The following is a 27,679-nucleotide window of genomic DNA, read 5'->3' on the forward strand; positions in this document are numbered from 1 at the left end:
ACCCAAAAAGAAGGAGGACATAAGAAAAATGATGGGATGGCATCCTTTTGATACTGGAATTAAGAACTGACCAAGAAGGTACAGAAAGAGTCTGCTGAGAGAGGAATGTGCTAGTCTAAGATGGGGACTAGCCAGAAGTTATTTCAAAAAGCTGGTGGCCCTGGAGCTCATTTCTTTTCCTTTTTTAATTCATTAATTCATTAAGTTTTGGTTGCAGTGGGTCTTCATTGCTGCAGGGGGGCTTTCTCTAGTTGGGGCGAGCAGGGGCTACGCGTCATTGCAGTGCCTGGGTTTCTCATTCCAGTAGCTTCTCCAGTTGTGGACCACAGGCTCTAGGCACGTGGGCTTCAGGAGTTGCGGCTCTCGGGCCCTAGAGTGCAGGTACATGGGCTTAGCTGCCCTGTGGCACATGAAGTCCTCCCGGACCAGGGATCGAACCTGTGTCCCCTGCATGGGCGGGCAGATTCTTATCCACCGTACCACCAGGGGAAGTCCTAGAGTTCACTTCTTGTGACTTTCTACCACTGCGAGTTTTACATTTTTTTTCTCTACCAGCCACATCACTCCATTCTGCTGTCCTTTTACCGCGTGACCATTCCACAACGTCCCGAGCTCTGAGAGTCTTCTGTTGGGCGGAAAAGGGTGTGCCACCGTTTACCTGTGGTTCCCTTTGAACTCCTACCACTGTTATTTTAAAACAAAACCAAAAAAAAAAAAGACTGCCAAGAATTTAGGTAAAGCAATAAAAAGTTGGCAAATGCAACTTCCTGTAAGCAGAGAAATACAATATGTGCATTGTAGGAACAGTAGGCACCAATCATGTGGAATAATTGATAGTCAGGTCTTGGGCACTGATTACTAAACCTGAGGGAATTCGCCCCTCTGCTGGGGTTTAGGAGGAATGAAGGGAGAAGCAAGGAGCTTCTGAATAAGCAAAGCCAACAGACAAGGGAGCAGCGTAGCCTGGTGGCAGCACCAAAACTCCACGCTCCCAGCACACGGGGCGAGGTGCCTCCCTCAGAACCAGACCTTCCCTTCCTCTCTGTCACCACCTGCAGGGGCCAAGTGGAAAACTCTACAGCTTACACAGTAGTCTAGCCAGAAAGCCACTGAAATTCCCACAGCTGCCTGGAATGCAAGAGGATTAAAGGAGCAAGGGCTAAAATCCCCTATTGAAAACGAAACCTGAATTTCTGTCCCTAAACCCCCATGTGCTAAAGAAGCCTTGAAGAATAAAAGTAGGACTTCAAATCATAAGAGCAGTGGTTCAAACCATGGATCTGAAACACAATGATCTGGGGTCTGCTGCCATTGTTATTGGTGTTTACTTTTTTCCAAACTCTGCATGTCCCAGACTTACCTGCCGAATCAGACACTCAGAGAGTGGAGTTGGGCGGGGACATTTTAGAAAAGAGTCTCGGGAACTGCTGCCTTAGAGCATCTCAAAGGAAAGATTCAGGGTTCTTACAGAAAAGCAACTGCTCTAAGTTGTCACTGGCTGTTTCCCTCCCCTGCTGGCTAAGTGCCTCGAGAATGACAGGCGAGCAAGGCAGCGCGGCAGATAAGCAGGGACCCGAGGTTAAGAGGACCTGGATTCATATATCACGCTCACACTAAAAGACAGCTCTTTCCACCCTGCTCTTCTGCCCCCTACAATCAGCATCTCTCTCTCCACAAAAAAAAAAAAAAAAGGCTGAGTGATCCCCTTGTTGGCCACCTATCAACCTTCTGCATTCATTTAGCAAATATTTAGTAAGCCCCTAAGAATTGATGCTTTCAAACTCTGGTGTTGGAGAAGACTCTTGAGAGTCCCTTGGACTGCAAGGAGATCCAACCAATCCATCCTAAAGGAAATCAACTCTGAATATTCATTGGAAGGACTGATGCTAAAGCTGAAGCTCCAATACTTTGGCCACCTGATGCAAAGAGCCAACTCACTGGAAAAGACCCTGATGCTGGGAAAGACTGAGGGCAGGAGGAAAAGTGGGGGGACAGAGGATGAGATGGTCAGATGGCATCACTGACTTAATGGACATGAGTTTGAGCAAACTCAGGGGGATGGTGATGGACAGGGAAGCCTGGCACGCTGCAGTCCATGGGGCTGCAAAGAGTCAAACACAGCTGAGCAACTGAACAAGAACAACGAGCACATTTTAGGAACAGTATTAGATTCTGGGAACAGAATGCAGGAGTAAACAGAGCCCTTCCCTCGAAAGGGTAATGATCTGGCTGGACAGACAGACAATAAACAAGTAAACAAATAAACTACTTTAAATAGTTATCAGTCAGAGTTACACTTGTGAAGTGAAGACAATAATTAAGGGAGAGGATCGCTTCCCTGGATGGAGTGGTCTTGGGTGATTTCAAGTGTCTTAAAGGAGAATGAAGGCAGGAGCGATGCTCTCCTATTGGCCTTGAAGAAGTCACAGTCAGGTTGTGAACTTCGGAGCTGAGGGTCTCACTCCACCCTCACTCCCACAGCTGACCGTGGGGAACTGCACATTGCCAACCATCTGAACAGGCTTCGAAGAGGCCCCAGAGCCCCAGAGGAGACAGCTCGGCTGACACCTCCAATGCAGCTCGTGAAACCCCAAGCAGAAGACCCAGCTAAGCTGTGCCTGGACTTCTATCCCATGGAAACTGTGACATACTAAATCTGTGGTAATTTGCAACACAGCAGAGAAAACTAGGGCTTCCCTGGTGGCTTAGACGGTAAAGAATCTGCCTGCAATGTAGGAGATCCCTGGGTCGGGAAGATCTCCTGGAGAAGAGGAGAATGGCAACCCACTCCAGTACTCTTGCCTGAAGAATTCCATGGACAGAGGAGCCTAGTGGGCTACAGTCCATGGGATCACACAGAGTAGGACACGACTGAGTGACTAACACTTTCACTTTCAGAGAAAACGAAATCAGAGGGGAAGGAGCCAGACACGTAAGGAGCAAGGGGAAGGACCTCCCAGAAGTAAAATACCACATGTACAAGGAGGAAAAGGCTGCGTGTTCTATAAATTACCAGAAGGCCATCATAGCTAAAATAGTAGGTTAAGAGAGAGGATCAGGACAAGCTGAGCAGCCAGGTTGTTCTGTCTGCTCTGCAGAGAGTAGATTACAAGAGAGGAAGGCTGGAACTGGGAGACAGGATAGGGGGCCCTTTTAGAAATGCTGGGAGCTCAGTGGAGAAGCAATGGAAGCCATAGAAATGTCCGGAAGAACATGGACATGAGATACTTGGCAGGACCCATCAATAGCCTGGAACTGGGAGTTGAGGAGGAGATGGGAATCAATGTCTGCATCTGACTGGACGAGGATGCCATCAACCAAAAAGAAAAAGATGTCTGGGAATAAACCCAAGGACTTCATTTTAGACACATCACATTTAAGAAGTTGTGCAGATGCCGAGTACCAAGCTGGCTATTGCGTCTGGAGCTCAGAAGGGTGGGTTAGGTTGGAGAAATGAATTAGGTGTTATATCTACTCATAGCCCAGCCACTATTCCCCTTTAACAAACTCTTTCTGTCCAATTGCTGGAGCAATAGAACCATGAGAAATAAGTTTCTGTTGTTTATCAGCCACCCAGTCTATCCTGTTTGCCCAAAAGGGGATACAAAGGACTACAAAACACATACAATTTAAAGTGAAAAAATAAACAGATGTTTTCCTACCTAAAAATCTCAAATAAATTTATTTTATATTTTTGCACTATTATAAAAGCATCTTAACACTTAAATTTCTGATGTACCTAGCAGAAAGGAAATAGGTGTTACAATTAATTTTTGTTTTCATTAAATGACTTAAAAAGTGACTTTAATATGAACAATCCTCATTTTTATAGATAGACCTGGAGATACTGTGGATTAAGTTCCAGATCATAGCAATAGAGCCAAATTGCAACAAAATGAGTTGCATGAATTTTTTAGTATCCTACTGCATGTAAAAGTTATATTACACTACATTGTGGCCTATTAAGTGTGCAATAACATTAGGTCTTAAAAAACAATGTACATGTTAACTAAAAATACTTTATTGCTAAAAAATGCATCATCTGACAATGCAGGGTTGCCACAAACCTTCAATTTATAAAAAAAACACAATTATCTGCAAAATGCAATAAAACAAGGTAGGCCTGTATTCAAAACTTAGATCGCCACTCTGTAATGTAGAAAAATTAGAAATATGTAATCAACAATGAAGAAGAGATTAAATAACTGATGATACATCAATAAGATCATCATGGAGTCATTAAAAAAATCGAAAATGCTTAGGATATATTAAATTAAAATGTATAAAGTTATAGATATAAAGCATAATTTTAAAACTGTGAGACAAATTATGTAAATGGGCTTCTATACCTAAAGAAGCATATTTACAGCATCAAAAAGACTGAAGAAATTATAACAAAGCAGTAGCACTGGTTATCTTTGGTATTCAAATTATAAGTAATTTAAGTTTTTGTTATACATTTATCTACAAATTGTTTTCAGTGGACAAATCTTATCTTTATTATAAAGAGAACAAATACTCTTTTCGGAAAGACCCACTTTTTATAGGCCAATCATTTCTTTATCTTACCCGGCTCTTTTCTTTCTTGTGTTCTTGATGAAGAGCCTGAACACGAGCTGTCCACTTGCTTTCCTGCAAAACAGTAAAACCGGAGAAATTCAGGTACAGCTATAATAATGACGGGCTTCCCAGGTATCACTAGTGGTAAGGAACCTGCCTACCAATGGAGGAGAAATAAGAGACGCAGGTTTGATCCCGGGGTTGGGAAGATCCCCTGGAGGAGGGCATGACAACCCACTCCAGTATTCCTGCCTGGAAAATTCCATGGACAGAGGAGCCTGGTGGGCTATGTCCATAGGGTCGCAAAGAGTCAGACATGACTGAAGCCACTTAGCATGCACTCATAATAATGACGTCTACTCAGAACGAGAGCTTCTTTTTCAGTGAGTATCTAGGAAACCCAACTATTTGGGTAACATTTTAGCAGCCATTTTTAAAGATGAATACAGTCAGAAACGTTTAATCACACTTGTACCTGGTTTTCACCTTACACTCTGAGGCAGGGGTCAGCAAATATTTTCTATTAAGGGGCTAATAGAAAATACGTTAGACTCGGGGGGCCAGATGACTCACTACTACTAGGAATGGGAGAACAGCCATAAGTAATATGTGAATGAACAGCCACAGATGATACGTAGCAGCAAGGATGCATTTTAGTGCTTAGCTGTTCAGTGCAGTCCGACTCTGCAATCCCATGGACTGTAGCCTGCCAGGCTCCTTTGTCCATGGGGATTCTCCAGGCAAGAATACAAGAGTGGGTTGCCATTCCCTCCCCCAGGGGATCTTCCCTACCCAGGTATAGAACCCAGGTCTCCCACATTGTAGGCAGATTCTTTACCGTCTGAGCCACCAGGGAAGCTCTGTGTTTCAATCAAACTTCTTTTAAAAAAACAGGTGTTAGCCTGCCAACCTAAGAAGTCAAAAGGAAACGTCATGCTTTCTGAATCTATGGGTTATGCACTGACAGAGCATGCAGGAAGGCCTCAGACAAAAGAAATTCACGTGGCACCTGAGAGTTTCATAGCCGAGTCCCTCACCTAGTGAGAGAGAAGCCTGCTGGGAGGCCCAATTCCTGATTCCCCACCGTGTACCTGCACCTGATTGGGCAGCTGCAGCAGGCTGTGAGCGTGCATGCATGCTAAGTCGCAACAGTCGTGTCCAACTCAGCGACCCCCTGGACTGTAGCCCTCCAGACTCCTCTGTCCATGAGATTTCCCAGGCAAGAACACTGGCGTGGGTTGCCATGCCCTCCCCCAGGGGATCTTCCCTACCCAGGTATAGAACCCAGGTCTCCCGCATTGCAGGCAGATAGATTATTTACCGTCTGAGCCACCAGGGAAGCTCTGTGTTTCAATCAAACTTCATTTAAAAAAAACAGGTGTTAGCCTGCCAACCTAAGAAGTCAAAAGGAAACATCACGCTTTCTGAGTCTATGGGTTATGCACTGACAGAGCATGCAGGAAGGCCTCAAACAAAAGAAATTCACGTGGCACCTGAGAGTTTTCATAGCCGAGTCCCTCAGTAGTGAGAGAGCAGCCTGCTGGGAGCAACCATCAGGACCCAGTTCCTGATTCCCTACCGTGTACCTGCACCTCACTGGGCAGCTGCAGCAGGCTGTGTGCATGCGTGCTAAGTCACAACAGTTGTGTCTAACTCAGCGACCCCCTGGACTGTAGCCCTCCAGTCTCCTCTGTCCATGGGATTTCCCAGGCAAGAATACTGGCGTGGGTTGCCATGCCCTCCTGCAGGGGATCTTCCCAACCCAAGGATTGAACTAGCGCCTCTTATGTCTCCTGCATTGGCAGGCAGGCTCTTTACCACTGGTGCCACCAGGCTGGTCAAGGACTAAGAGGCAGGCCCTGCCCTGCCTGGGGGCGGTCGGGGGGGAAGGTGGACATAACAATGGGAGGTTTCCACATAATGTGTACGTGGTCAGGTCCAGCTTGGAGGGCTGTGGCATGCTTGCATTAACCCAGAGGCCCAGGAGAACTTTCCAGAAGAGATGCCATTCCAGCTGAGTAAGTGATGGGGCCTGAAAACTAGGAGGTACATGACAAATAAAGCTGGAACCAGGCGCTTTTAGGCGCTGCTGGTGTGTCGAGGTAAAGCCAAGAATGGTGGGAGATAGCAGGACCAGATGCCCAGGGACTCTGAATGCTGGTTAACGGTTCTAGATTTTGTTCTGTGAAAAACGGGGAGTCACCGAAGGATTTTAGGCAGGGTGGTGATGTGGTCAGCCTGGCTGCAATGCAGAAGGTAGATTTGGGGGAGAGAGGCAAGACAAGAAGCTGTGGTTGCAGTCCATATTCACAACACATTTACTTTTTTTTTAATTTTTTTATTTTGTCTTAGGGTCTAGCTGATTGGGCTTCCCAGCTGGTGCTAGTGGTAAAGAACCTGCCTATAATGCAGGAGACAAAACGGATGCTGGTTTGATCCTTTGGTCGGGAAGATCCCCTGGAGGACGGCATGGCAATCCACTCCAGTATTCTTGCCTGGGAAATCCCATGGACAGAGGAACCTGGCAGGCTACAGTCCAGGGGGTCACAGAGAGTCAGACATAACTAAAATGACTTAGCACACACACACACAGAACCGTTTAATAATGTTGTGATAGTTTCAGGGGAACATCGGAGGGACTCAACCATTCACATACATGTATCCATTTTCCCCCAGACCCCCCTCCCATCCAGGCTGCCACATAACATTGAGTAGTTCCATGTGTTACACAATAGGTCCCTGAAAAACACATTTACTTTTTAAAATGATGTAATACTGCTTTTTGAAAAAAAAAAAAAAATCGTGACTTCATAAGCTTTAATCTCTGTTTTCTGGCTAAAAAAAAATTCTCCTAAGTCAGTGTGACCAAAAGAGCCAGGATGAAGGCCGTACTAATTACTGAGGTTCACTTCCAGATGATTATAATTCATCTGATACGTGTAAAAGATCATCAGTTCACCAGTGCAGCTGTATAAGCTCTGAAAAAATAGTTTGTGCTTCAAAATGCCTTTCTATGCCTTTTGAAAGTGGGCCTACATCCGAAACATGAAAAATAACTACTAAGGTAATAGGAACTAATTCAAACAGATATCATTCGAGGAAAAATTAAACAACTTTGCCAGATGTTCTGTATCCACATCTACTAGTCAATCAGTAAGTATCTAATTAGTCAATCAGTAAGTATCTAATAAAGAAAGCTGAGTGCCAAAGAATTGATGCTTTTGAACTGTGGTGTTGAAGAAGACTCTTGAAGAGTCCCTTGGACATCAAGGAGATCCAACCAGTCCACCCTAAAGCAAATCAGCCCTGAATAATCATTGGAAGGACTGATGCTGAAGCTGAAACTCCGATACTTTGGCCACCTGATGTGAAGAACTGACTCATTTGAAAAGACCCTGATGCTGGGAAAGATTGAAGGCAGGAGGAGAAGGAGACAACAGAGGATGAGCTGCTTGGATGGCATCACTGACTCGATGGACATGAGTTGGAGTAAGCTCTGGGAGTTGGTGATGGACAGGGAAGCCTGGCATGCTGCAGTCCATGGGGTTGCAAAGAATCGGACACGAGTGAGTGACTGAACTGAAGTATCTAATGAACATCTATTATGAATTACACATGCAATAGGAGACAAGAAAAAAAGAATTAGTCACTGTCACCATCACTGAAAGAGACACCTTTTCTTAGATGATGTCTCCTATAAATTACTTCACCAAGAAAAATCAGTAGTCACTCACTTCTACATACCTGATTGTCAAGTAGCTGCATCACATTTTGGAAATCCTGGGGATGCTGTGGACGTTCTTCTTTAAACTCATGTGCATCTTTTAGCGTGCCGATGTTAGACTTGATCTGCATATTGGACTTCTGGATTTCTGACAATTGCTATAAAATAAAAGTAAAAATCACCGGTGAAAATGTTCATACTTCTATAAGACCAAAACAGAGGGCCTCCCTGGTGGCTCAGTGGTAAAGAATCCACCTGCGAATGCAGGAGATGCGGGTTCAATTCCTGATCCGTGAAGATCCCACATGCCATGAAGCAACTAAGCCTGTGCACCACAACTATTCAGCCCGTGCTCTACAGCCTGGGAGCCACAACTACCGAAGCTGGTGTGTCTGAGAGTCCATGCTCTGCAACAAGAGAAACCACTGCAAGGAGAAGCTGGAGCTTCACAACTAGAGCGTAGCCGCAGCTCTCCCCAGCTAGAGAAAAGCCTGCAGAGCAATGAAGACCCAGCACAGCCAAAAAAATAATGTTTTTAATTTTTAATTAAGAAATAAAGACTGAAACAGAGAACAAAACTGGGGAGCCTGTAGCCACATATTAAATCTGACTGTCCTACAAGACACTCATCATGCTTCTCTTCACAGTGGTTTTCCTGTTTTACTTCTTCCAATAAAAGAACATGCACAGGGTGTAAAAGGGAAAGGAAAACCTAACTTTCTAATCTTAGGTGATGGGCGATGGGCAGGTTAACAGTTGCCAGAAATAGAGGAATTGGGTGCAGTTGATTGACTGGGTGATTTAGTGAGGAGGCCAGAAGGGGGCGACAGAGGATGAGATGGTTGGAGGGCATCACCGGCTCCGAGTTTGAGCAAACTCCAGGAGAGGGTGCAGGACAGGGAAGCCTGGCATGCTGCAGTCCATGGTGTCGCAAAGAGTCGGACACGACTGAGCTACTGAACAACAACAACTGCCCAAGAGCTCTGATGCTCAGACCCAAGGGAGGTGATGTGGGGACACCTGAACCAACAGGGTGTTGCCTGAAGGAAGCCCTACAGAAAAGACACAATGAGCCACCCCGTGTTAACTTCCCCTCAACTTTTTATCTGCAAGTTACAACTTATGGAAAAGTTGGAAGGACAGTATAATGAACATCCATTTCACTGCCACCAATAGCTAACTAACCCTGGGCCACATTTGCTTTATAAAGATATGACAGTGGCTGGCAACCTTTTTCTGTAAAGATCCAGATAGTATTTGACTTCGGAGACACCTAAGGTCTTGGTCACAGCGACTCAACTCCATGGCGGCAGCACAAAATCTCCATAGAGAAAGTGTAGAGGAAACAGCACAGCTGTATTCCAAAATCCTCTCTTGTAGACACACCAGAAGGTCAATTGATACCATTTTCATGGCATGAAATATATTTTGTTTTGACTTTGTTCAGCCACTTTAAAGTGTAAAAACCTTTCTTAGATCAAGGGCCATACAAAATCAGGTGGTTTGCTAGATTTGGGTCCCAAGTCATAGTTTGCCCATCCCCATGAGAGGGTTCAGGGCGTTTTAGAGAAGGATCTTTGCAGTTTTCCCAAACTATCCCTCTATTTCAGTTTATAAAACATGTTGCCCCTAGAGGGAGCTCAAGAATCTCCCATGGTCTCCTTTGCTTCCCTGGGACCAAGGCCGCTCCCACAGGGAACCGGGAGGGGCTGCATTTAATCACATCCAGCTCACCCACTGCACTCAGGCCAAACCGGCCTGTCTTTCTGGGTCAGCTTCTTTCTCCCACATTGGGGATCTGTGTCAGTCTTTCTAGAAAGTTCCTTTGGAACTCTGGAAAGCTCCAACACTTGGGGAAGGGGTTACAGTTTCAGGCTATCCAAACCTAACGAGTTAAGCAAGAGGGCCCTTCTTCTCTGATCTGACCCAAATGTACCAAGTGTTCTGCACTGGAGTTTGGGGCCAGAGAGCCTGCTCTTAAGGACTTACTCTGTTTTCCATATGCCCAAGCTCCCTAGACTCTTAGGGAGGATGGGAGTCTGGGCCAGGGCACGATAAAGGAACTTGTGGATCTGAGGGCCATATAGCCATTGTCATACCACCTCTAAAGGCCACAACTCTGTCAATGCTATGAGGACTCCTGGGTTTAATACTCACATATTCTAACGCTGAGTTCTTAGAAGTCAGTTCTTTAAACTCCTTCATAAACATTTCCTTGACTTTTTCCATTTCATCAACTAGTTTCTCCTTTTCTTCTTCTTTCCATCTATCGAATAACTTCAGAAATTCTTCCTCTTTTGTTTTCTGCATTTCATATTCCTGAAATTGATTTAATACATGGCTTTAAAAGCTCTGACATGAAGCAAGCCTGAAGAATTTTATTTTATTTTATTTATTTTTTCTTTTTTCTCTGACTCAGTAGCTGTGGCATATGGGCTTAGCTGCTCCCCAGCATATGGGATCTTCCTGGAATTTTAAATAAATGGGCACAGCTTCACCTCACATGAGTCGGCGAGACTTGCAGATTTCACTTAGGCCTTTCTTTGGTTTGTTTTGTTGCAAAAAACACTGCGTATAAAGGCAGGTCTGTGCACAACAATTTTCCCAAACCAAAGGCAGCACATAGCATCCTTCTGTCCTTACATCTCTTAAAGTATAAACACAGAGGTCCAAAGTCTCAAAAATTCCTAGAGACTATACAATCTGCCGAGATTGAATCATGAAGAAACAGAAAATCCGAACAGACCAACAAGGAGGAGAGATTGAATCAGTAATCAAAAGAAACTCCCAACGAAGAAAAGTTCAGGACCTGATGGTTTCACTGGTGAACTCTACTGAATATTTAAAAGGAATGAACCCCAAACCTTCCCAACACATCACTGCTTCAGAATTCAGCATCATACCTTAGAGAGCCTGATTGCGTGGGCATGCTGTGCAGCCTCTAGCTGAGACTTGGTGAGCTGCAGCTGCTCCTTCAACATGTCGATCTCACTTTGGAGCTTGTCCGTCTGCGCCCTTGTCTTATACTCTGTTGTAACAGAAATATCGTTAAAATACCATCTCTTAGAAACGCATTGGAAAACTTATAGGGTACGGTGCTACTAATAAGACAAAGACAAAGGAAACTGCTTTTTCTTGGGATATTACTTTTTCATGCTGCACGAGCCAACTTTACTCTTGACTATGTATTTTCAGCCCTTTGCATCATTGGGCACCATTTATTTTTAAGTAGATTCTTTCAGCCACTGGGTTGAGGTTGGATTACCCTGCAGAGGCAGGGTGAGAGCCCATTCAGGGAGCAAAGGAATAATCCTGGGCTCTTCTCCAAGACGCCTGTCTCAATCAGAGAAAGGAAATCAACGGCTTCGACCGCAGGTACCGCAATATTGAAATCTCTACGGTCACCATCTTTCTGGCTCCCACGGAACTCTCCTGAACATGTCATCAGTGCTCAGACAAGCAGAGGCCGGCACTCAAAATGCAAACTTGGGCCACAACCCGTCCGCGGGGCAAAAATGAACTACTGAGAAGTTGTAAAAGGAAGCAACAAGTGAAGGGAAGAACACTTATGTTCATGTACTTACATGCAGATGTACACATGACTGAATGGATATACATGTGTCTGTGAGTGTAGACATGAAAGGTATGGAAACCAAAGTAGAAAGTCAGAATCTCAAAGATGACCTGAAGAAATAATACTCATTTCAGAGTCTGAAATACTCTCTGAAACGAGTATGAGATAGAATAAGATACTGAAACAGAAGAGAAAGAAGGTCAGTTTCACACTGAAGAATGATAGGTTAATTTAAAAAATATTTAATCTCCCCAGTTTCTTCAATACACTGTTAAACTGTATCCACGATTCATGGCTTATAAGTGGAATTTTATGCTATTCATATTGTTTATACAAAGCTCAGCTGTTTCCTAAATAAATCTATCAGAAATAGGCAGAAATGGAAACGAGCCCAAAAGGGAGGGAAAAGCAGGTACAGGTAGGTAGTGAATAACAAGCTAGAAATATAAACGTCCAGCTACCAAAAACATTTAGATCGTAATGAGCATTTCCATGGATTACTGTGGCAATGTGTAGAGTTGCTCTAATCTGCTCATGGAGAAACAGGCCTTGCATTCTTTGCTTCTGAGAACATTTAGATTAGTTGCAAACCTGGTTCCTTGCAAGCCACAGAGCCCCTCCCCTTTTCTGCTCCTTCAATTAGCCCCTCTAGGCACTGGTTAATTCACACTGGCACCCAAACACATCTTAGTATCTCCCACTGCAAATAAGACAATACTCTCCCCTTGGTCCCACTTTCCCTCCAGATACTGCCTCCTGTCCCTGCTTTCTCTCCCAGCAAACATTACTGAAATAAATGGGTGTAATCGACATGACCACTTCCTTGCCGGATCCTCAGCTCAGCTCACTCCAGTCCAGCTTTTGTCCCCAGCAGTTCGCTGCGGCCATGTCAAGGCCACCAACGGCCATTGGGAAAACAATGGTCACTTCTCGGTCTTCATCTTACTCTGTGCCTCAAGATCATTAGGGGTCACTACCTCCTTCTTGAAACCCTCATGCCTCTTGGTTTCTATGACAACACACTCTCCACTTCCCTCCTGCCTCCATCACTTCAATTTCTCACTGTCAGCTGCTCCTCCTGGACTCCGAGTGTGGGGCTGGCCCTGAGTTGTCTTCTCTTTTCAAGTGACCTCATCCAGCCCAGTTCTGCTAACAACTCCCAGGTTTTTATCTCCAGCCTGGGCCTCTGCCTTGACCTCCAGCATCCTCATATGCACGGCGACTGTATGTGTGACTTGAGTGTACCCACGGCCAACCCAGATTCCCCTTCCTTCTTCCTCCCTCAATGTGCTCCCCTCCTGGTCCTCCCCTCAGTAAACATGATAACCATTCACCCATTTGTACAGGACAGAAGCCCAGGATCATCTTTACTTCATCTCCAGCTCCTACGTGGAGTCACAGCTCTGTGTTCAGAATAAACCCTCTCCATCTCCACGTCTCCCACCTCCCGTCCTGGTCCGGCTGCCACCCTCTCTCCCCTGGGCTACCTGTTGCAGCCTCCTCATGCTTCAACCTGCTTCCACCTCCGTCCCTACTGTCTGTTCCCCGCCCACTACTAGACGGGTCGTGTAAAGGTACAAATTGGAGGGAATTCCATGGCCATCCCATGGTTAGGACTTGGTGCTTTCACTGGCAGTGCTTTGGATCCCTGGTCAGGGAACTAAGATCCCATAAGCTGAGTGGCTCAGCCAAAAAAATATAAAAATACCAGTCCAAATTACATCATATCCCTACCCCTCCAACTTAAAATCCTCCAGCGGCTTCTCATTATATCGGTTATATCACCCACATTCCTACCCAGGGCATTTGAGGCCCTACGTGACCTGGCCCCTTCCTAGCCCACCTCTGCTCACTCTGCTCCACCAAACTTTTATCTGTTCCCCAAACACACCGGCCTGCCCCGCCCCCCCAAACACAGCTGACAGTGAGAATTCCCTTTGCCTGAGATCTTCATTTCCTAGATTTCCTGCATGCCAGGACCCCCTCATCATTCTGGTTTCTGATCAAATATCACCTCCTTAATGAGGCCTTGGCTGACCACCAGGAGTCACTCTCAGTCCCATTCTCCTACTTTATTTTCTTCATTGCACTTGCCGCCACTTGAAAACATCACTCATTTGTTTAGATGTAACTCCTCCATCCCCTCTATTAGGATGTAAGAGAGCCAGACAGGATCTGTTTTGCTTATGGCTGCATCCTTGAGCCCTAATGCAGTGCATGGCACATCACAGGGGATCAATATTCACTTAACGAGTGTTCAAACAAGGACTATGACGCTTTCTTTTAAAAGGATTGAGAGATGCTTTGGGCCATGTCTCGCTGAAAAAAGAAAAAGCTACCAGAAATAGTACCTTTATTATAAGGCTAAAGAAAATAGCTCTTTGAAGCAGAGCTCACTACTTACCAAGATGTGAATCTTCAGGGTGGCGGCGCTGAATATGACTTTGTAGGAAAGCTTGGTTCATAAAGGCCTTGTCACAAAAATGGCACTGAAAAGGAGAGAGCAATGAATCCAAGTGTCTCTAACAAGTGCCCCTCCACCTAATTTGAATTAAAATCTGGGTACCTGAAGCACTCCCTCTTGGGGGCTTTTCCCCAAGAGATACCACCCTGGCAAGTGATGCTGAAACCATAACTAAAAAGACATTTACAACCAGGGTGTTCTTCCCAAACTGAACACATGCCAGTGAAAACCATCTCTGTTAACAGAGCCCATCATGGTGGTTTCTGGAACCCCTGAGGATGCTCCTGTTATACAGGTGGTTCCCAGCCCAACAGTACCAACTTGTCCATGACACTCTACCTGTGCCAGCCTTCTTCCTGTCCCTCATGCTGGCCAGCTTCAGACACTCTGCATTGGCCAGTCCCTGCCTGAACTTTCCCCAGACTTTCCAATGAAAGTCTGGCTCCTTCCCAACATTCGAGATGTCGTTTATGGAACCTCTTCCATGCTGGGGCTGTGCTGCACGTCCTTAAGAAATCTTCCTGGATAAGCTCCCTGCCAGGCACTGTCTTGTTTGCATCATTGTCCATCTCACCACTTAATATTATCAGCTTTAGTTACTTCCTTTGCTTCTTATTTCCTGTCCAGTTCCTCTAGGATCTAGCATCTCAGCTTCCTGAGAGTATGAACTCTTTTCTCTTTATTCACAGGTTTATCCCCAGAGCCCAGCATTAACATTGATCACATGCTTAGGAATATTTGGCCTCCTAAGATGAACTTACTGAAAAAAACCAATCTTACTAATATCTCTATTCTCTACCTTTTAACATAATTTTTAAACCAAAAAAAAAAAAATCAACTTGTTCATCTATAACCTTCCCCAGGACTATTCTTAGTAAATCCTGAATATTATGTATTTCATCTGCCAATATTTCAAAATCTATCTCCAAAAGGATTTTCTTTTAACACGATCATAATATTATCATCCCACCTTTTAAAATGTGTAAATTCCTTAATTATTGACAAATATCCAACCATTTATTTTTTCCCAATATTTCACACATTGCCTTAGAAAACATTTTTGCAGTTTTTTAAAAAAATAATTATTTTTATTATTTATTTGACTGTATCAGGTCTTAGTTGTGGCATGTGGAATCTAGTTCCCTGACAAGGGACAGAACCTGGGCCCCCCGCACTGGGAGCACAGGGTCTTAGCCACTGGACCACCAGGGATATCCTTTGCACTTTGTTTTGAATCAGGACCCAAATAAAGTTATATCTTGCAATTAGTTGTTTTGTCTCTTAATTCTCTGTTAGTCTATAGGTTGAACCACCAGCTTTCTTTTCCTTATAACTTTCTTGATAAAGAAAATGAACATTTGTCCTGCTGAGTTTCTCTCAGTCTGGATTTTGCTGCTTCAATCCTACTGTGTTATTTACATGCTTTCCTCTTCAGGTTTTGCCTTACGCTTATTCATTATAATTATATCACAAAGGCATAGACCACAGGTAACCACAGCTCACTATGGAGAAGCCCCCACAGATATCAACATCCGCTTGTCAGATGCTATTTACTGAGCCTTCCTCATGCTGTTGGAGAAGGAAATGGGAACCCTCTCCAGTATTCTTGCCTGGAGAACAGACAGAGGAGACTGGAGGGCTACAGTCCATGGGGTCGCAAGAGTCAGACACAACTTAGCGACTAAACCACCTAAACCGACCACCTCATGCTATACATGCATTATCTCCTGGGATTCTGCTACTAAGGCTCTTGTTTTCCAGATGAGGAAACTAAGGTTTAGAAGTTAAATGACTTGTGCAGAGGAATAGCTGGGATTCAAACCCAAGTAGAATAACTCTGGAGTTGTCACCCTAAATGCTCTCACAGCTCAAGAACTCCACAAAGAGACAATGGCAAGTCACTTAATAGAGGGCAGAGTATACCTACACTAAATACACTAAGTAGGAAAAGGTGGTGTGGTCTTTCCTGCCTCTTCTTGGCCACCCCCTGGGCACACCATACAGCTACCACTACCACTCAGAGTCTGTTCAGTGGTCAAGAGTTGGCAGGTTCCACTCATTTGATAAAAGTGTGCCATTAGTTTATTATCTTCATATATCATTAACATTTTAAAGTCTTCATCTACTAACAGGTATTTCTATGATAACCAAAAGAATGAAAAAATGTTTATAAACATAAAAATTTTATGTTACAGGTTTTAATGTTTTACTGCTTAACATCAAAACCAGTTGCACTTTCTTCAAAGGTTTTAAACAGAACCCATTCTATCCATTTTACAATAATATGTTTTTCTAGAGAACCATCTCAACACTATTTATCAATATTTAGTTTTTAAATAGCATTTATGAAACAAATAGGCAATTATCGATATCCGGGATCATTGATGATTTCACCTAGGGGTTGTGTACCCAAGGCTAAACATTAAGCCTTTCTAACAGGATTCTTTCCTGACTGTTCACCTAGTGTAAGCACACTTCTCCCAAGGCGCCTATTGGGATGGTCCTGAGTACAATTAATCACACTGCTTTCTGCACCTACACCCACTTCTCTACACTCTCTCCTGCTTTGGCTCCGCCATTCCCTAAACCCACTAAGGCCTGTTCAGTCCTATTTAGCCAAAATGACTGGGTGTGAAATCAGTCTAGTCAGTCTATTGCTTACTTTGATATCTTCAAGGATTCTTCCTTTCTCCACCTAATTCATTAAAGATACATACACTGACTTCATTACACTCAGAAATGACAATATTTATCTTGGGTTCAAGAACAAACAGTTGGAGATTAAGAACAAAAAGACAAGAATTTTAAAATTTTTAAACAGTGCTGTTATACTAGCAAGTATTCTTCTTCTTAGAAAATACATACATTGAAATATTTAGGACTCTGCAACTCACTGCCAGATGGCTTAACAGTAATAGCATGATACAGAGACAGAGGAAATAAAGCCAATGTCGCAAATGCCAATAATTGGTGGATTTAGTTGAAGGGTATAAGAAGTCATAGCACTGTTCTTGCAATCTTCCTGTAAATTTTAAAACATTTCAAAATTTAAAAATGAGTGGGGGGGAGGGGGAATCCACAAGATGCAAGCATTCCATATCATCTGGGGCCCAACCTCAACAGCAATTTGCACCTGGTTTATTTTTCATTATACCTGTTAGGAGGAGGAAACAGCTTCTTGAACCACCAGCTTTTAGATAATTCAATAAAGCACTGCAGACAGGGCTGCTTGTTAAATTATTAACCCGTGTTAGTCTACACAAAGTAATGAGCCATGTCATCTGTTAGTTAAAAGTACGCTTTCGCTTAAAGAGTACTTTCTCCTGATTTAAACAAATCTTAAACAAAAAAGGGCAGGGCTATAGGAAAGGACTCTCAATATCCCAAATATCCCAACCAGTAGGCACTGAGGGTTTTAAGGGCCAATCGCGAGGCAGCGTCCCACCTGGTAATAGCTGGCTTTGGCCTCGATCATCAGCTGCTGGGTGGAGATCAACTTCTTCCTGCGTTTACACTCTTCCTTGAGCAGCTTGATCTCGCCGGCCTGCTTGGTGAGGAGCTTCTTGCTGTGCTCGCCTTCGGCCAGGCTCCGGTGCAGCCGCTCCTCCAGGCCGTGCAGCTGCGAGGTGAGGAACTCCTGCGAGTGCAGCAGGTACTCGATGGTGAGCTGCGCCAGGCGGATGAGCTTCAGCAGCACCGGGTCCACGCCCGACTGGCAGTGAGGGCACTTCTCATCCTCCAGCTTGCAGAAGGTGATGTTCATGATGTTCTCCTGCAGCGTGAGCACGTCCACGGCGCCCGCCACCTTGTCCACGTCGATGGCGCTCAGCCGCCGCCAGTCCACGCTCTCCAGGCGCGGGCGGAACTGGAAGAAGGGCAGGGGGCCCGACGCCGCGCTGGGGGGACCACAGGCCATGGCGGCCCCGCCCGCCGCGGCCGCTGCGGAGGCGTCGGGTTCCTCCAGGCCGCCGGCGGAGGCGAGCGGGTAGTAGACGTGCTTCTGAAAGGGCTGCGAGAAGGAGACAGAAGCGCGGGGAGGCGGAGGGAGCTGGGGGTCCCGCCGCTCCGCCATCGTTTCCCCCACCCCGCCCCGCCGCATCGGCAGGCGGGCATCCCCGGGTTCCCGGCTCCTTACCATGCTTGGAAGCAAATCCGCCGCCTCCGCTGGCATCGGGGGAGGGGGCAGTCCCGTCTTCCCGGCCCGGGCCGCCGCCGCCCCACCCCTCGGGAGCGGGAGAAGGCTGGGTCCCGGCGGCGGCGGCCTAAGGTCTGGGCGTCCAGGCCGTTGCTATGGCAGCGCCCCGGGCGGGCACCTGGAGCGAAGTGCGAGGCGGCCAGCGCGCGGTCAGCGGGCGCCCAGAGTCCTGCGGGACCAGAGGAGAAGTCGTCGTGGGCCCCAGAGGACAGCGGACCACCCTTCCAGGGGACACACTTCCCGGTTCCCCAGACGCCACCCTCCAAGCCCCTAAGGCTTGGGGAACCACATCCTAGCCGCCAGCCTCTGACCCTCGCCTTAGGTTTTGGGATGAGAAATAGCCATTCATCCTCATCTTTCACACGCAGCTCAGAAAAACGTTAAGCCACAAATCTTTGCAAAAATCAATGGGATGGAGGGGGGCTGGCTGCCAGAGGGCATGAAGACACTTTGGGGGTATAATAAAAAATGTTCTCTATTCTGATTGGGCTGTTGATTACCCAGGGATATATATACATTTGTCAAAACTCATTGAGTGGTACACTGAAAATTAAGGGTCCATTTTGTATAGTATACTTATAGTTGTTTTAAGAATTAAATTTGTAGTGTAGTCAATTATATTTGATGGAGCATGTGAGTGTGTTAGTCCTTTAGTCTCCTGCCTGACTCTTTGCAATTCCATGGGCTGTAGCCTGCCAGGATCCCCTGTCCATGGGATTCTCCAGGGAAGACTGGAGTGAGTTGCTATTCCCTTCTCCAAGAGATCTTCCTGACCCAGGGGTCAAACCCGGGTCTCCTGCATTGCAGGCAGATTCTTTACCATCTGAGCCACCAGGAAAGCTCTTACAAACCAGAGAACTTCCCAGAATGTGTAATACTTTACTTGTCTTTTCAAAAGGATACATTTTCAAAACATGAAGATGTAAACAATTATATGGAGGGGAAACTTTAAAGGGCCCTGGTATTTACCTTACAAACTTGTGTGGCAGCTGCATTCTGTTTTCTGGAGGGGCTAAAATATTTCTAGCAGCAACCTGTAGACCTCAGGCCTCTCATTCTCCAGGTCTTCTGGGGGCTGCCTGTGGCTACCACAGAGATGCATGAACTGAGGAAAAGCCAGCCATCCCTCAGTCCACCAGGGAGTCCCTGTTTGGACCAACCATCAGGAAAATTTCTGTCTTTCCTAACAGCCAAAGAAGAGAAGAAAGGAAAATACAGTTGAGAGTAACTGGAAGCAACGTTGTAATATCAACCATATCCGGCCCTTTCCAAACACTGAGAACTACAAATAAGTCCACATGAAAGCATCCAAAAATTTAAGCATACACTTCATAAGACTTCACAGAAACCATACATCCCAATAATTTTGAATGGGATTTTTTGGGGGAAAAAGAGCTATTACCGATTCACTGCAGCCAGCATACAAATCTTACAGATCTACCTTCAGGGTCTGATTCTTCCACTTGCAGACCCAGAACAAGTTATATCAGCCCTAGGCTTCAGTTTCCCAGTCTGCTTGAAAGGCGTCAGGACACCAACCTGGAAGGTCTGGGTACCGTGGACTCCATCCACTGGGCTGCAGGATCAGCGGGAACAAGGGCGGTGGTCTCTTTTGCTCACCGTTATATCCCCAGCAGCTAGTCAGGCAGAGAAAAGGTGTTAAGAATTTGCCAAAAGGACACGTGGATAAAGGATGATCCGAATGAATTAGGCACTTGTTTAGGTAAAACGTCAGCTCCCGGCCCCTGTCCCTCGTATTTCCTGTGCCTCTGGCCTGTTAGGGGAATTCACCCGGGCTCTGGGCCTGGCGTGCTGCGATTCATGGGGTCGCAAAGAGTCAGACACGACTGAGCGACTGATCTGATCTGATCTGGGTTCAAGCCCTTGGAAATGAAGGTGGGGGTCTCTCTGCGCGCTCCCACTGCATTCGGGGGAGGAGGTGCGCGGGGCCCCGAGGCGCTCATCTCCGCTCCCCGCCACCAGCCTGGCCCCGAGCGCCGCGTGGTTGGCCACCCTGGCCCCTAGGCTGAATCTGAGTCGCAAGATGGCCGGAGCAGGAAAGAAGGGGGCCCGCTTTCCCATTCCCTCTGGCCCCCAAGCCTCAGCGGGGCCGCCAGCCGGGTGCAGCCTCTCCCGCCCCGGGCGCACCGCTGGGCCGACCCGCCGAACCCACAAAGACAAAGGCCCGGGAACGCGGGCTCCAGTGGGGCCTCGGCGCCGCCCCTTGAAGGCAAGACAAACGGCGAGTGAGGATTGCGGCAGGCAGGCCCTCGGGGTCTGCTGCCTTGGCCCGCTTCGGCGAAAAAGACGGAGGAGGCCATGGCTTCGCGGGCACCGAGATGCTCCGGCCTCCCCTGCACGCCTGGCGCATCCCGGACTCACCCCAGCCGCGCGCTCCTGGGCGGGCGCCGGGCGCTGCAGGCGGACGGGGGCAAGGCTGGGGACGCAGATTCTAGGGGTGCTGCTGGCGCAGGCGGGCCCGTGGAGGCCGAGGAGCAGCCAAGCGGGAAGCGGTGGGCCGGCTCCTTCTTCCAGGGCGCAGGGTGAGTCCTGTGTGTTCAGGGCAAGTTGTGGCGAGGCGAGCCGCCTGGCGCCGCTCCGGGCCCTCCCAGATTCCCGGGCACGGGCGCCTCCGGATCCCCCACCCCCCTCCCGCCCCCTCCCCTCCGCGATCTCCCTCCAGCCTCTTCTCTCGGCCTCCAGGCTCCTCTGGCAGCTGGGCGGGACCGTGCGAGTCTAGACCGCAGAGCTAAAATGCGCTGGGCCAATCCCGCTGTTGGTGCAGACACGTGGTACCTAGGCGCGCTCTGTTGCTGGCGGGGGATGCTAGCCCCTGGAAGGTTTTTCAAAGAGAGACCAGATTCACTCCTACCCTGTGGTTAGCCTAAAGCCTCAGCTAGCTAATTTCCCATAGAGGTAGGAGCTTTATGTGAATTCCTTCTAAGAAGAGATACGTTTTAATCGCAGTAGTCTGCAGATGCAAGAGACCTTCAAGAGTCTAGCTAATACAACCTTGGGAAAACCGGATTAAAGACGATGTGCCAAAGCACACAGTAATTTAAGATTTCTGTGCCTTGGCACGTGATTTCCCTTCTCTTTTGGTTATGCCCGTTTTAGGGCGAAAAGCACGGATCTCTGTTGACAGGAAGCTTGTCAGTGGGGTAGAGGGGATGGATGTCCTGGGTCAAGAGCAAGGTGACTATCTTTGAAGCTAAAAATGGAACACGGTCTCTAACAATGGGACAAAATTCCATATTTTTAAATAATGAATAACCCTTAACAACCTTGAGGCTGACCCGCGTTGAGAAATCTTAGTGCATCTTTTGCAAAATCTTAGTGCCTGTTGAAGCAAAATTGTTCTTCAGTTAGAAAGGAGTAACTACAGAATTTTTGTTGGATGTTATTCATTGGAAAAGACACTGATGTTGGGAGAGATTGGGGGCAGGAGGAGAAGGGGACGACAGAGGATGAGATGGCTGGATGCTATCACTGACTCGATAGACGTGAGTTTGAGTGAATCCCGAGAGTTGGTGATGGACAGGGAGGCCTGGTGTGCTGCAATTCATGGGGTCGCAAAGAGTCGGACACGAACGAGTGACTGAACTGATGTTACTGTAAAAGGCCTTTCCTTGTGTTTCTCCTTGATGGAATTTGCTTTATAGACTATTTAGCATGAGGCTTCAAACATAGTAATAGCTCAGTATGTATTTATGTTGAATTCCTTCCTTGTTTTAATTTTTACTTAAAGTCATAAGGTCTTGGGCTTCCCAGGTGGCTCAGTGGGTAAAGAATCCACCTGCAATACAGAAGAGATGGGCTCGATCCTAGGGTCAGGAAGACCCTCTGAAGACGGGCATGGCTACCCATTCCAGTATTCTTGCCTGGAGAAACCCATGGACAGAGGAGCATGGTGGGTTATAGTCCATGGGGGCACAGAGGTTGGACAGGAAGCGAAAGGACGCACACGGGACAGCCTTAGAGGTTTTTGTTTTTTTAATTTGTTCAATTTCAATTCAATGCTTAAATTTGAAAGATCCACAATCCCATAAAAATATTCCAAAGTAGTATGAGTAAAGATTTCTAGATAGAAATTTCAGGCAATGTGAAGGAGATATGGCCAGTTCAGTTCAGTCCCTCAGTCGTGTCTGACTCTTTGCAACCCCATGAATTGCAGCATGCCAGGCCTCCCTGTCCATCACCAACTCCCTGAGTTCACTCAAACTCACATCCATCGAGTCAGTGATGCCATCCAGCCATCTCATCCTCTGTCGTCCCCTTTTCCTCCTGTCCCCAATCCCTCCCAGCATCAGAATCTTTTCCAATGAGTCAACTGGAGGTGACTCATTGCATGAGGTGGCCAAAGTACTGGAGTTTCAGCTTTAGCATCATTCCTTCCAAAGAATACCCAGGGCTGATCTCCTTTAGAATGGACTGGTTGGATCTCCTTGTAGTCCAAGGGACTCTCAAGAGTCTTCTCCAACACCACAGTTCAAAAGCATCAATTCTTCAGCGCTCAGCTTTCTTCACAGGCCAACTCTCACATCCATACATGACCACTGGAAAAACCATAGCCTTGACTAGACGGACCTTTGTTGGCAAAGTAATGTCTCTGCTTTTCAATATGCTATCTAGGTTGGTCATAACTTTGCTTGGCCACTGCTTTGCAAAGTCTATATTTTGTAGCACTTCGTGGGGGGTTGGGGGGTTGTGTTGTGCACTCGCATAGGATGATAACTTCATCAACATGATTTGATGATGCACCTTTTGCGTTATGGGTATTCCCATTCGCAACTCTGAGTATATTATGACACATGTGCAGAATTGGAAGAAGTAAGATGAACCAGTGACACGCCCAGATTTCTCACAACACAGCCCTGTGTCATGACAGGGGCAAACATGATTTTCCGTCTGGGAAATTTGTGGTCTTAAAGGCTAGCAGCTTAGCTCCAGGCAGAACCCTCTGCCAACTCAGGCTGACCTGCCACATAAAGGAAAGTCAATTGGATTGGGAGCTTGAAGGTAAAGAATATTGTTTTGTTAGTCGCTGTGAGATTCTTTGCAATCCCATGGACTGTAGCCCGCCCAGCTCCTTTGTCCATGGAATTCTGCAGGCAAGAATATTGGAGTGGGTTGCCATGCTCTCCTTCATGGGATCTTCCCAAACCAGGGGTCAAACCTCTGCCTCCTGTGCCTCCTGCCTTCAAGATGGATTCTTTACAGCTAAGCCACTGGGGAAGCCCTGCAAACTCTCTAGGGCAACCATTAACAAATTTAAAAGAGTAATATGATTAATATTCTAAGAGAGGAGATAAATGGAATGATATAAACTGCTCCATTAGAAACAGAAAAGGCAGGAAAAGGGGGGCAAAAAGAAAGAATAAGTGGAATGAACTTCCATGTTTCTATGCATGGAAACATTTGCAAACATGGAAGATATTAACCCAATGATATTAATAATCATTTTATATGTGAATAGTCTAAATGAAACAATTAAAAAACAGAGCCTTCTCAGAGTGGATGAAAAAAACAAAACAAAGACCCAACAGTCTGTTATCTATAAGAAAGTCACTGCAATATAAAACTTAAGATAGTGTGAAAGTAAAGGGATGGAAAAAGATACATCACAATTCAAAAGAAATCTAGAGCAGCTGAATTAGTTTCAGACGAAGGAGACCTCAGAACAAGAAAAATGTTAAGGGATTAAGAGGAATATTGTATAATGTTGAAGGGGGTCAATGTTCCAAGAAGACATAATACTAAACAGGTATGTATGTACTTGTATGTACATAAGAACAGAATTTATTTTCATTTATGAAAATAAATGAGGCAAAACATAACTGCAAAGAGAAATAGACAAATCCACAATTACACTTGGAGATTTCAACATCCCTTTTTAACAATAAATAGATCACCTAGGACAAAATTGACCTGAATAGTATTATCAATCAACCTGATCTGATTGGCAATTATAAAATACTGCATTCAAGCTGGTTTTAGAAAAGGCAGAGGAACCAGAGATCAAATTGCCAATATCCACTGGATCATGGAAAAAGCAAGAGAGTTCCAGAAAAAACATCTATTTCTGCTTTATTGACTATGCCAAAGCCTCTGACTGTGTGGATCACAATAAACTGTGGAAAATTCTGAAAGAAATGGGAATACCAGACCACCTGACCTGCCTCTTGAGAGACCTGTATACAGGTCAGGAAGCAACAGTTAGAACTGGACATGGAATAACAGACTGGTTCCAAATAGGAAAAGGAGTACATCAAGGCTGTATATTGTCACCCTGCTTATTTAACTTATATGCAGAGTACATCATGAGAAACGCTGGGCTGGAGGAAGCACAAGCTGGAATCAAGACTGCCAGGAGAAATATCAATAACCTCAGATATGCAGATGACACCACCCTTATGGCAGAAAGTGAAGAACTAAAGAGCCTCTTGATGAAAGTGAAAGAGGAGAGTGATAAAGTTGGCTTAAAGCTCAACATTCAGAAAACTAAGATCATGGCATCCTGTCCTATTACTTCATGGCAAACAGATGGGGAAACAGTGGACACAGCAGCTGACTTTATTTTGGGGGGCTCCAAAATCACTGCAGATGGTGATTGCAGCCATGAAATTAAAAGACACTTGCTCCTTGGAAGGAAAGTTATGACCAACCTAGATAGCATATTCAAAAGCAGAGACATTACTTTGCCAACAAAGGTCTGTCTAGTCAAGGTTATGGTTTTTCCAGTGGTCATGTATGGATGTGAGAGTTGGACTGTGAAGAAATCTGAGCACCAAAGAATTGATGCTTTTGAACTGTGGTGTTGGAGAAGACTCTTGAGAGTCCCTTGGACTGCAAGGAGATCCAACCAGTCCATTCTAAAGGAGCTCAGTCCTGGGTGTTCATTGGAAGGACTGATGTTGAAGCTGAAACTCCAATACTTTGGCCACCTGATGCAAAGGACTGACTCATTTGAAAAGACCCTGATGCTGGGAAAGATTGAGGGCAGGAGGAGAAGGGAACGACAGAGGATGAGATGGTTGGATGGCATCACCGACTCAATGGACTTGGGTTTGGGTGGACTCCGAGAGTTGGTGATGGACAGGGAGGCCTGGCATGCTGTGGTTCATGGGGTTGCAAAGAGTTGGACATAACTGAGCGACTGAACTGAACTGAATAACATGAGAATACACATTCTTCTCAAACTTGCATGAAACGTTAAAAAAGATATATTGCATTCTGGGTTATCAAACACACCTTAGCAAACATGAGAGAATAGAAATCATGTGACATATGTCCTCAGACCTCAATAGAATTAAACTAGAAATCAGTAGCAGAAAGATAGCTGGAAAATTCCCCAATATTTGGAGATTAACCAACATTTCTAGGTAATATATGGGTCAGAGAAGAAATCTCAAGAGAAATTTAAAAGCATTTGGAACTAAATAGAAACACAACTTTTTTAAATGTGTGAGATGCAGTGAAAATGCAGCTTAGAGGGAAATTTGCTCATTAGAATTGAGTCCCTAGGTTTGACCTACACCCAAGAGGAGAGGAATCATGTTTGCCTTTTGAAGGAAGGAAGCATCAAAGATTTTGAGGCCATATTTTGAAACCACGTTGCAACCAGTACCATCATCTCCCTTTCTTTGTTCCCGGGTGGCTTAAATAGAGAAAATGATTTGGTGGCAGTCTCAACTTAACAATTCAATGGAACCATTTATGTGTCGCCTTAAACTGACTTGGACCTGGAAGGTGAGTTAAAAACAAAACCCAAACCTAACTTTCATGGAAGGTGTGGCTCAGTCCTGGTGTTTTGAGTGGGATGGGAAGGGTCCTACAAATCAGATAAGAACTTGTATTTAAATGTCGTACTTTGGATCCCCTGATGAATTTAATCACAACCAGGGCTTCCCCAGTGACTCAGTGGTAAAGAACCTGTCTGAAGTGCGGGAGACCTGGGTTTGATCCCTGGGTTGGGAAGATCCCCTGGAGAAGGGAAAGGCTGCCCACTCAAGTATTCTGGCCTGGAAAATTCCATGGACTGTATAGTCCATGGGGTCACAAAGAGTTGGACACAACTGAGCGACTTTCACTTTCACTTGAATGATTCACTTGAATTAATCATTCACTTGAATGATTTCACTTGAAGACAGAAGTGAGACAGAAGCGATTTTCCTGCTATAATTTTTGCTGGCAAGCAAAGTCATACGCCTCAGGGTGTCCAGGGTGTCAGTGGGTAAAGGGAGCAATGGAATTCTATGTCTAGTCAAAACTTTCATCATGTCAAGTGGCTGTTGAGACAGTAGCGACTGCACTGGGTTTTTTCAATCAGAGGATTAAACTCCCAAACCTAAAAGTCCCAATGCTACTGTTCCCCACCCCAAACTGCTCTATCCCTTTCTATGATTTTGCAAGTATCTAATTAGGTGCAAATATCCTGAGATGCAGGTTCGATCCCTGGATTAGGAAGATCTCCTGGAGTAGGAAATGGCAACCCACTCCAGTATTTCTTGCCTGAAAAGTGCTATGGACAGAGTAGCTGGTAGGCTACAGTCCACGGGGTCTCAAAGAGGCAGGCACGACCGAGCCTGCATCCATGCACACACCTTGCTGCTTTAACTACCTAGAGTGGCTTCTACTTTCTACACTAAAGCCATACTGATGCTGTTTTTATTACTAAAAGTTTATATCAAAGATGTGGTGAAGAGGTGCCTGGAAGGCGATGGCACCCCACTCCAGTACTCTTGCCTGGAAAACCCCACGGACGGAGGAGCCTGGTAGGCTGCAGTCCATGGGGTCGTGAAGAGTCGGACACAACTGAGTGACTTCACTTTCACTTTTCATTTCCTGCATTGGAGAAGGAAACGGCAACCCACTCCAGTGTTCTTGCCTGGAGAACCCCAGGGACGGGGGATCCTGGTGGGCTGCCATCTATGGGGTCGCAGAGTCAGACATGACTGAAGCGACTTAGCAGCAGCAGCAGCAGCATCCAATCCTTTATTCCCTTTTCCTGAAATCTTTGAATTCCTTCCTTGTTAAAGGGTCTCTGACTTTGAAGATTTAATTGATTGTGGGACAAAGTTCAGTGCACATCTGCTTTGAAGTCTTTCTCCCAACTTTTCATACGATGAATACACAACCTCTGGGAAGGGCCATATCTACCAA

General features: G+C 45.8%; 1 protein-coding gene across 9 annotated transcripts in view; it reads right to left on the reverse strand.

Moving 5' to 3' along the window:
* DZIP1 (DAZ interacting zinc finger protein 1) overlaps positions 1-21,228 on the reverse strand; it is a 51,345-nt gene extending 30,117 nt beyond the window's left edge. For 2 of the 9 annotated variants that reach the window (XM_086330281.1, XM_086330277.1), the window contains exons 1-10: positions 20,900-21,228; positions 20,057-20,154; positions 19,487-19,700; positions 18,458-18,686; positions 17,768-18,187; positions 14,263-14,347; positions 11,188-11,312; positions 10,442-10,603; positions 8,305-8,442; positions 4,570-4,632 (exon numbers count right to left, since the gene is read on the reverse strand). In XM_086330281.1, coding sequence (XP_086186407.1) covers positions 4,570-4,632; positions 8,305-8,442; positions 10,442-10,603; positions 11,188-11,312; positions 14,263-14,347; positions 17,768-18,187; positions 18,458-18,493 — 1,029 coding nt within the window. In that variant the 5' untranslated portion in view covers positions 18,494-18,686; positions 19,487-19,700; positions 20,057-20,154; positions 20,900-21,228. Of the gene's footprint in view, positions 1-4,569; positions 4,633-8,304; positions 8,443-10,441; positions 10,604-11,187; positions 11,313-14,262; positions 14,348-17,476; positions 17,616-17,767; positions 18,332-18,457; positions 18,687-19,486; positions 19,701-20,056; positions 20,155-20,899 lie in introns of those variants that run through there. The other 7 variants (XM_086330276.1, XM_086330274.1, XM_086330283.1 and 4 more) reach the window with 5 other exon arrangements.
* Positions 21,229-27,679: the final 6,451 nt, after the last annotated feature.

This window comes from Bos grunniens, chromosome 12 (assembly GCF_055505025.1).
Source record: "Bos grunniens cultivar Pamir isolate PY7600 chromosome 12, Bosgru_T2T1.0, whole genome shotgun sequence".
NCBI classification, from domain to species: Eukaryota; Metazoa; Chordata; class Mammalia; order Artiodactyla; family Bovidae; genus Bos; species Bos grunniens.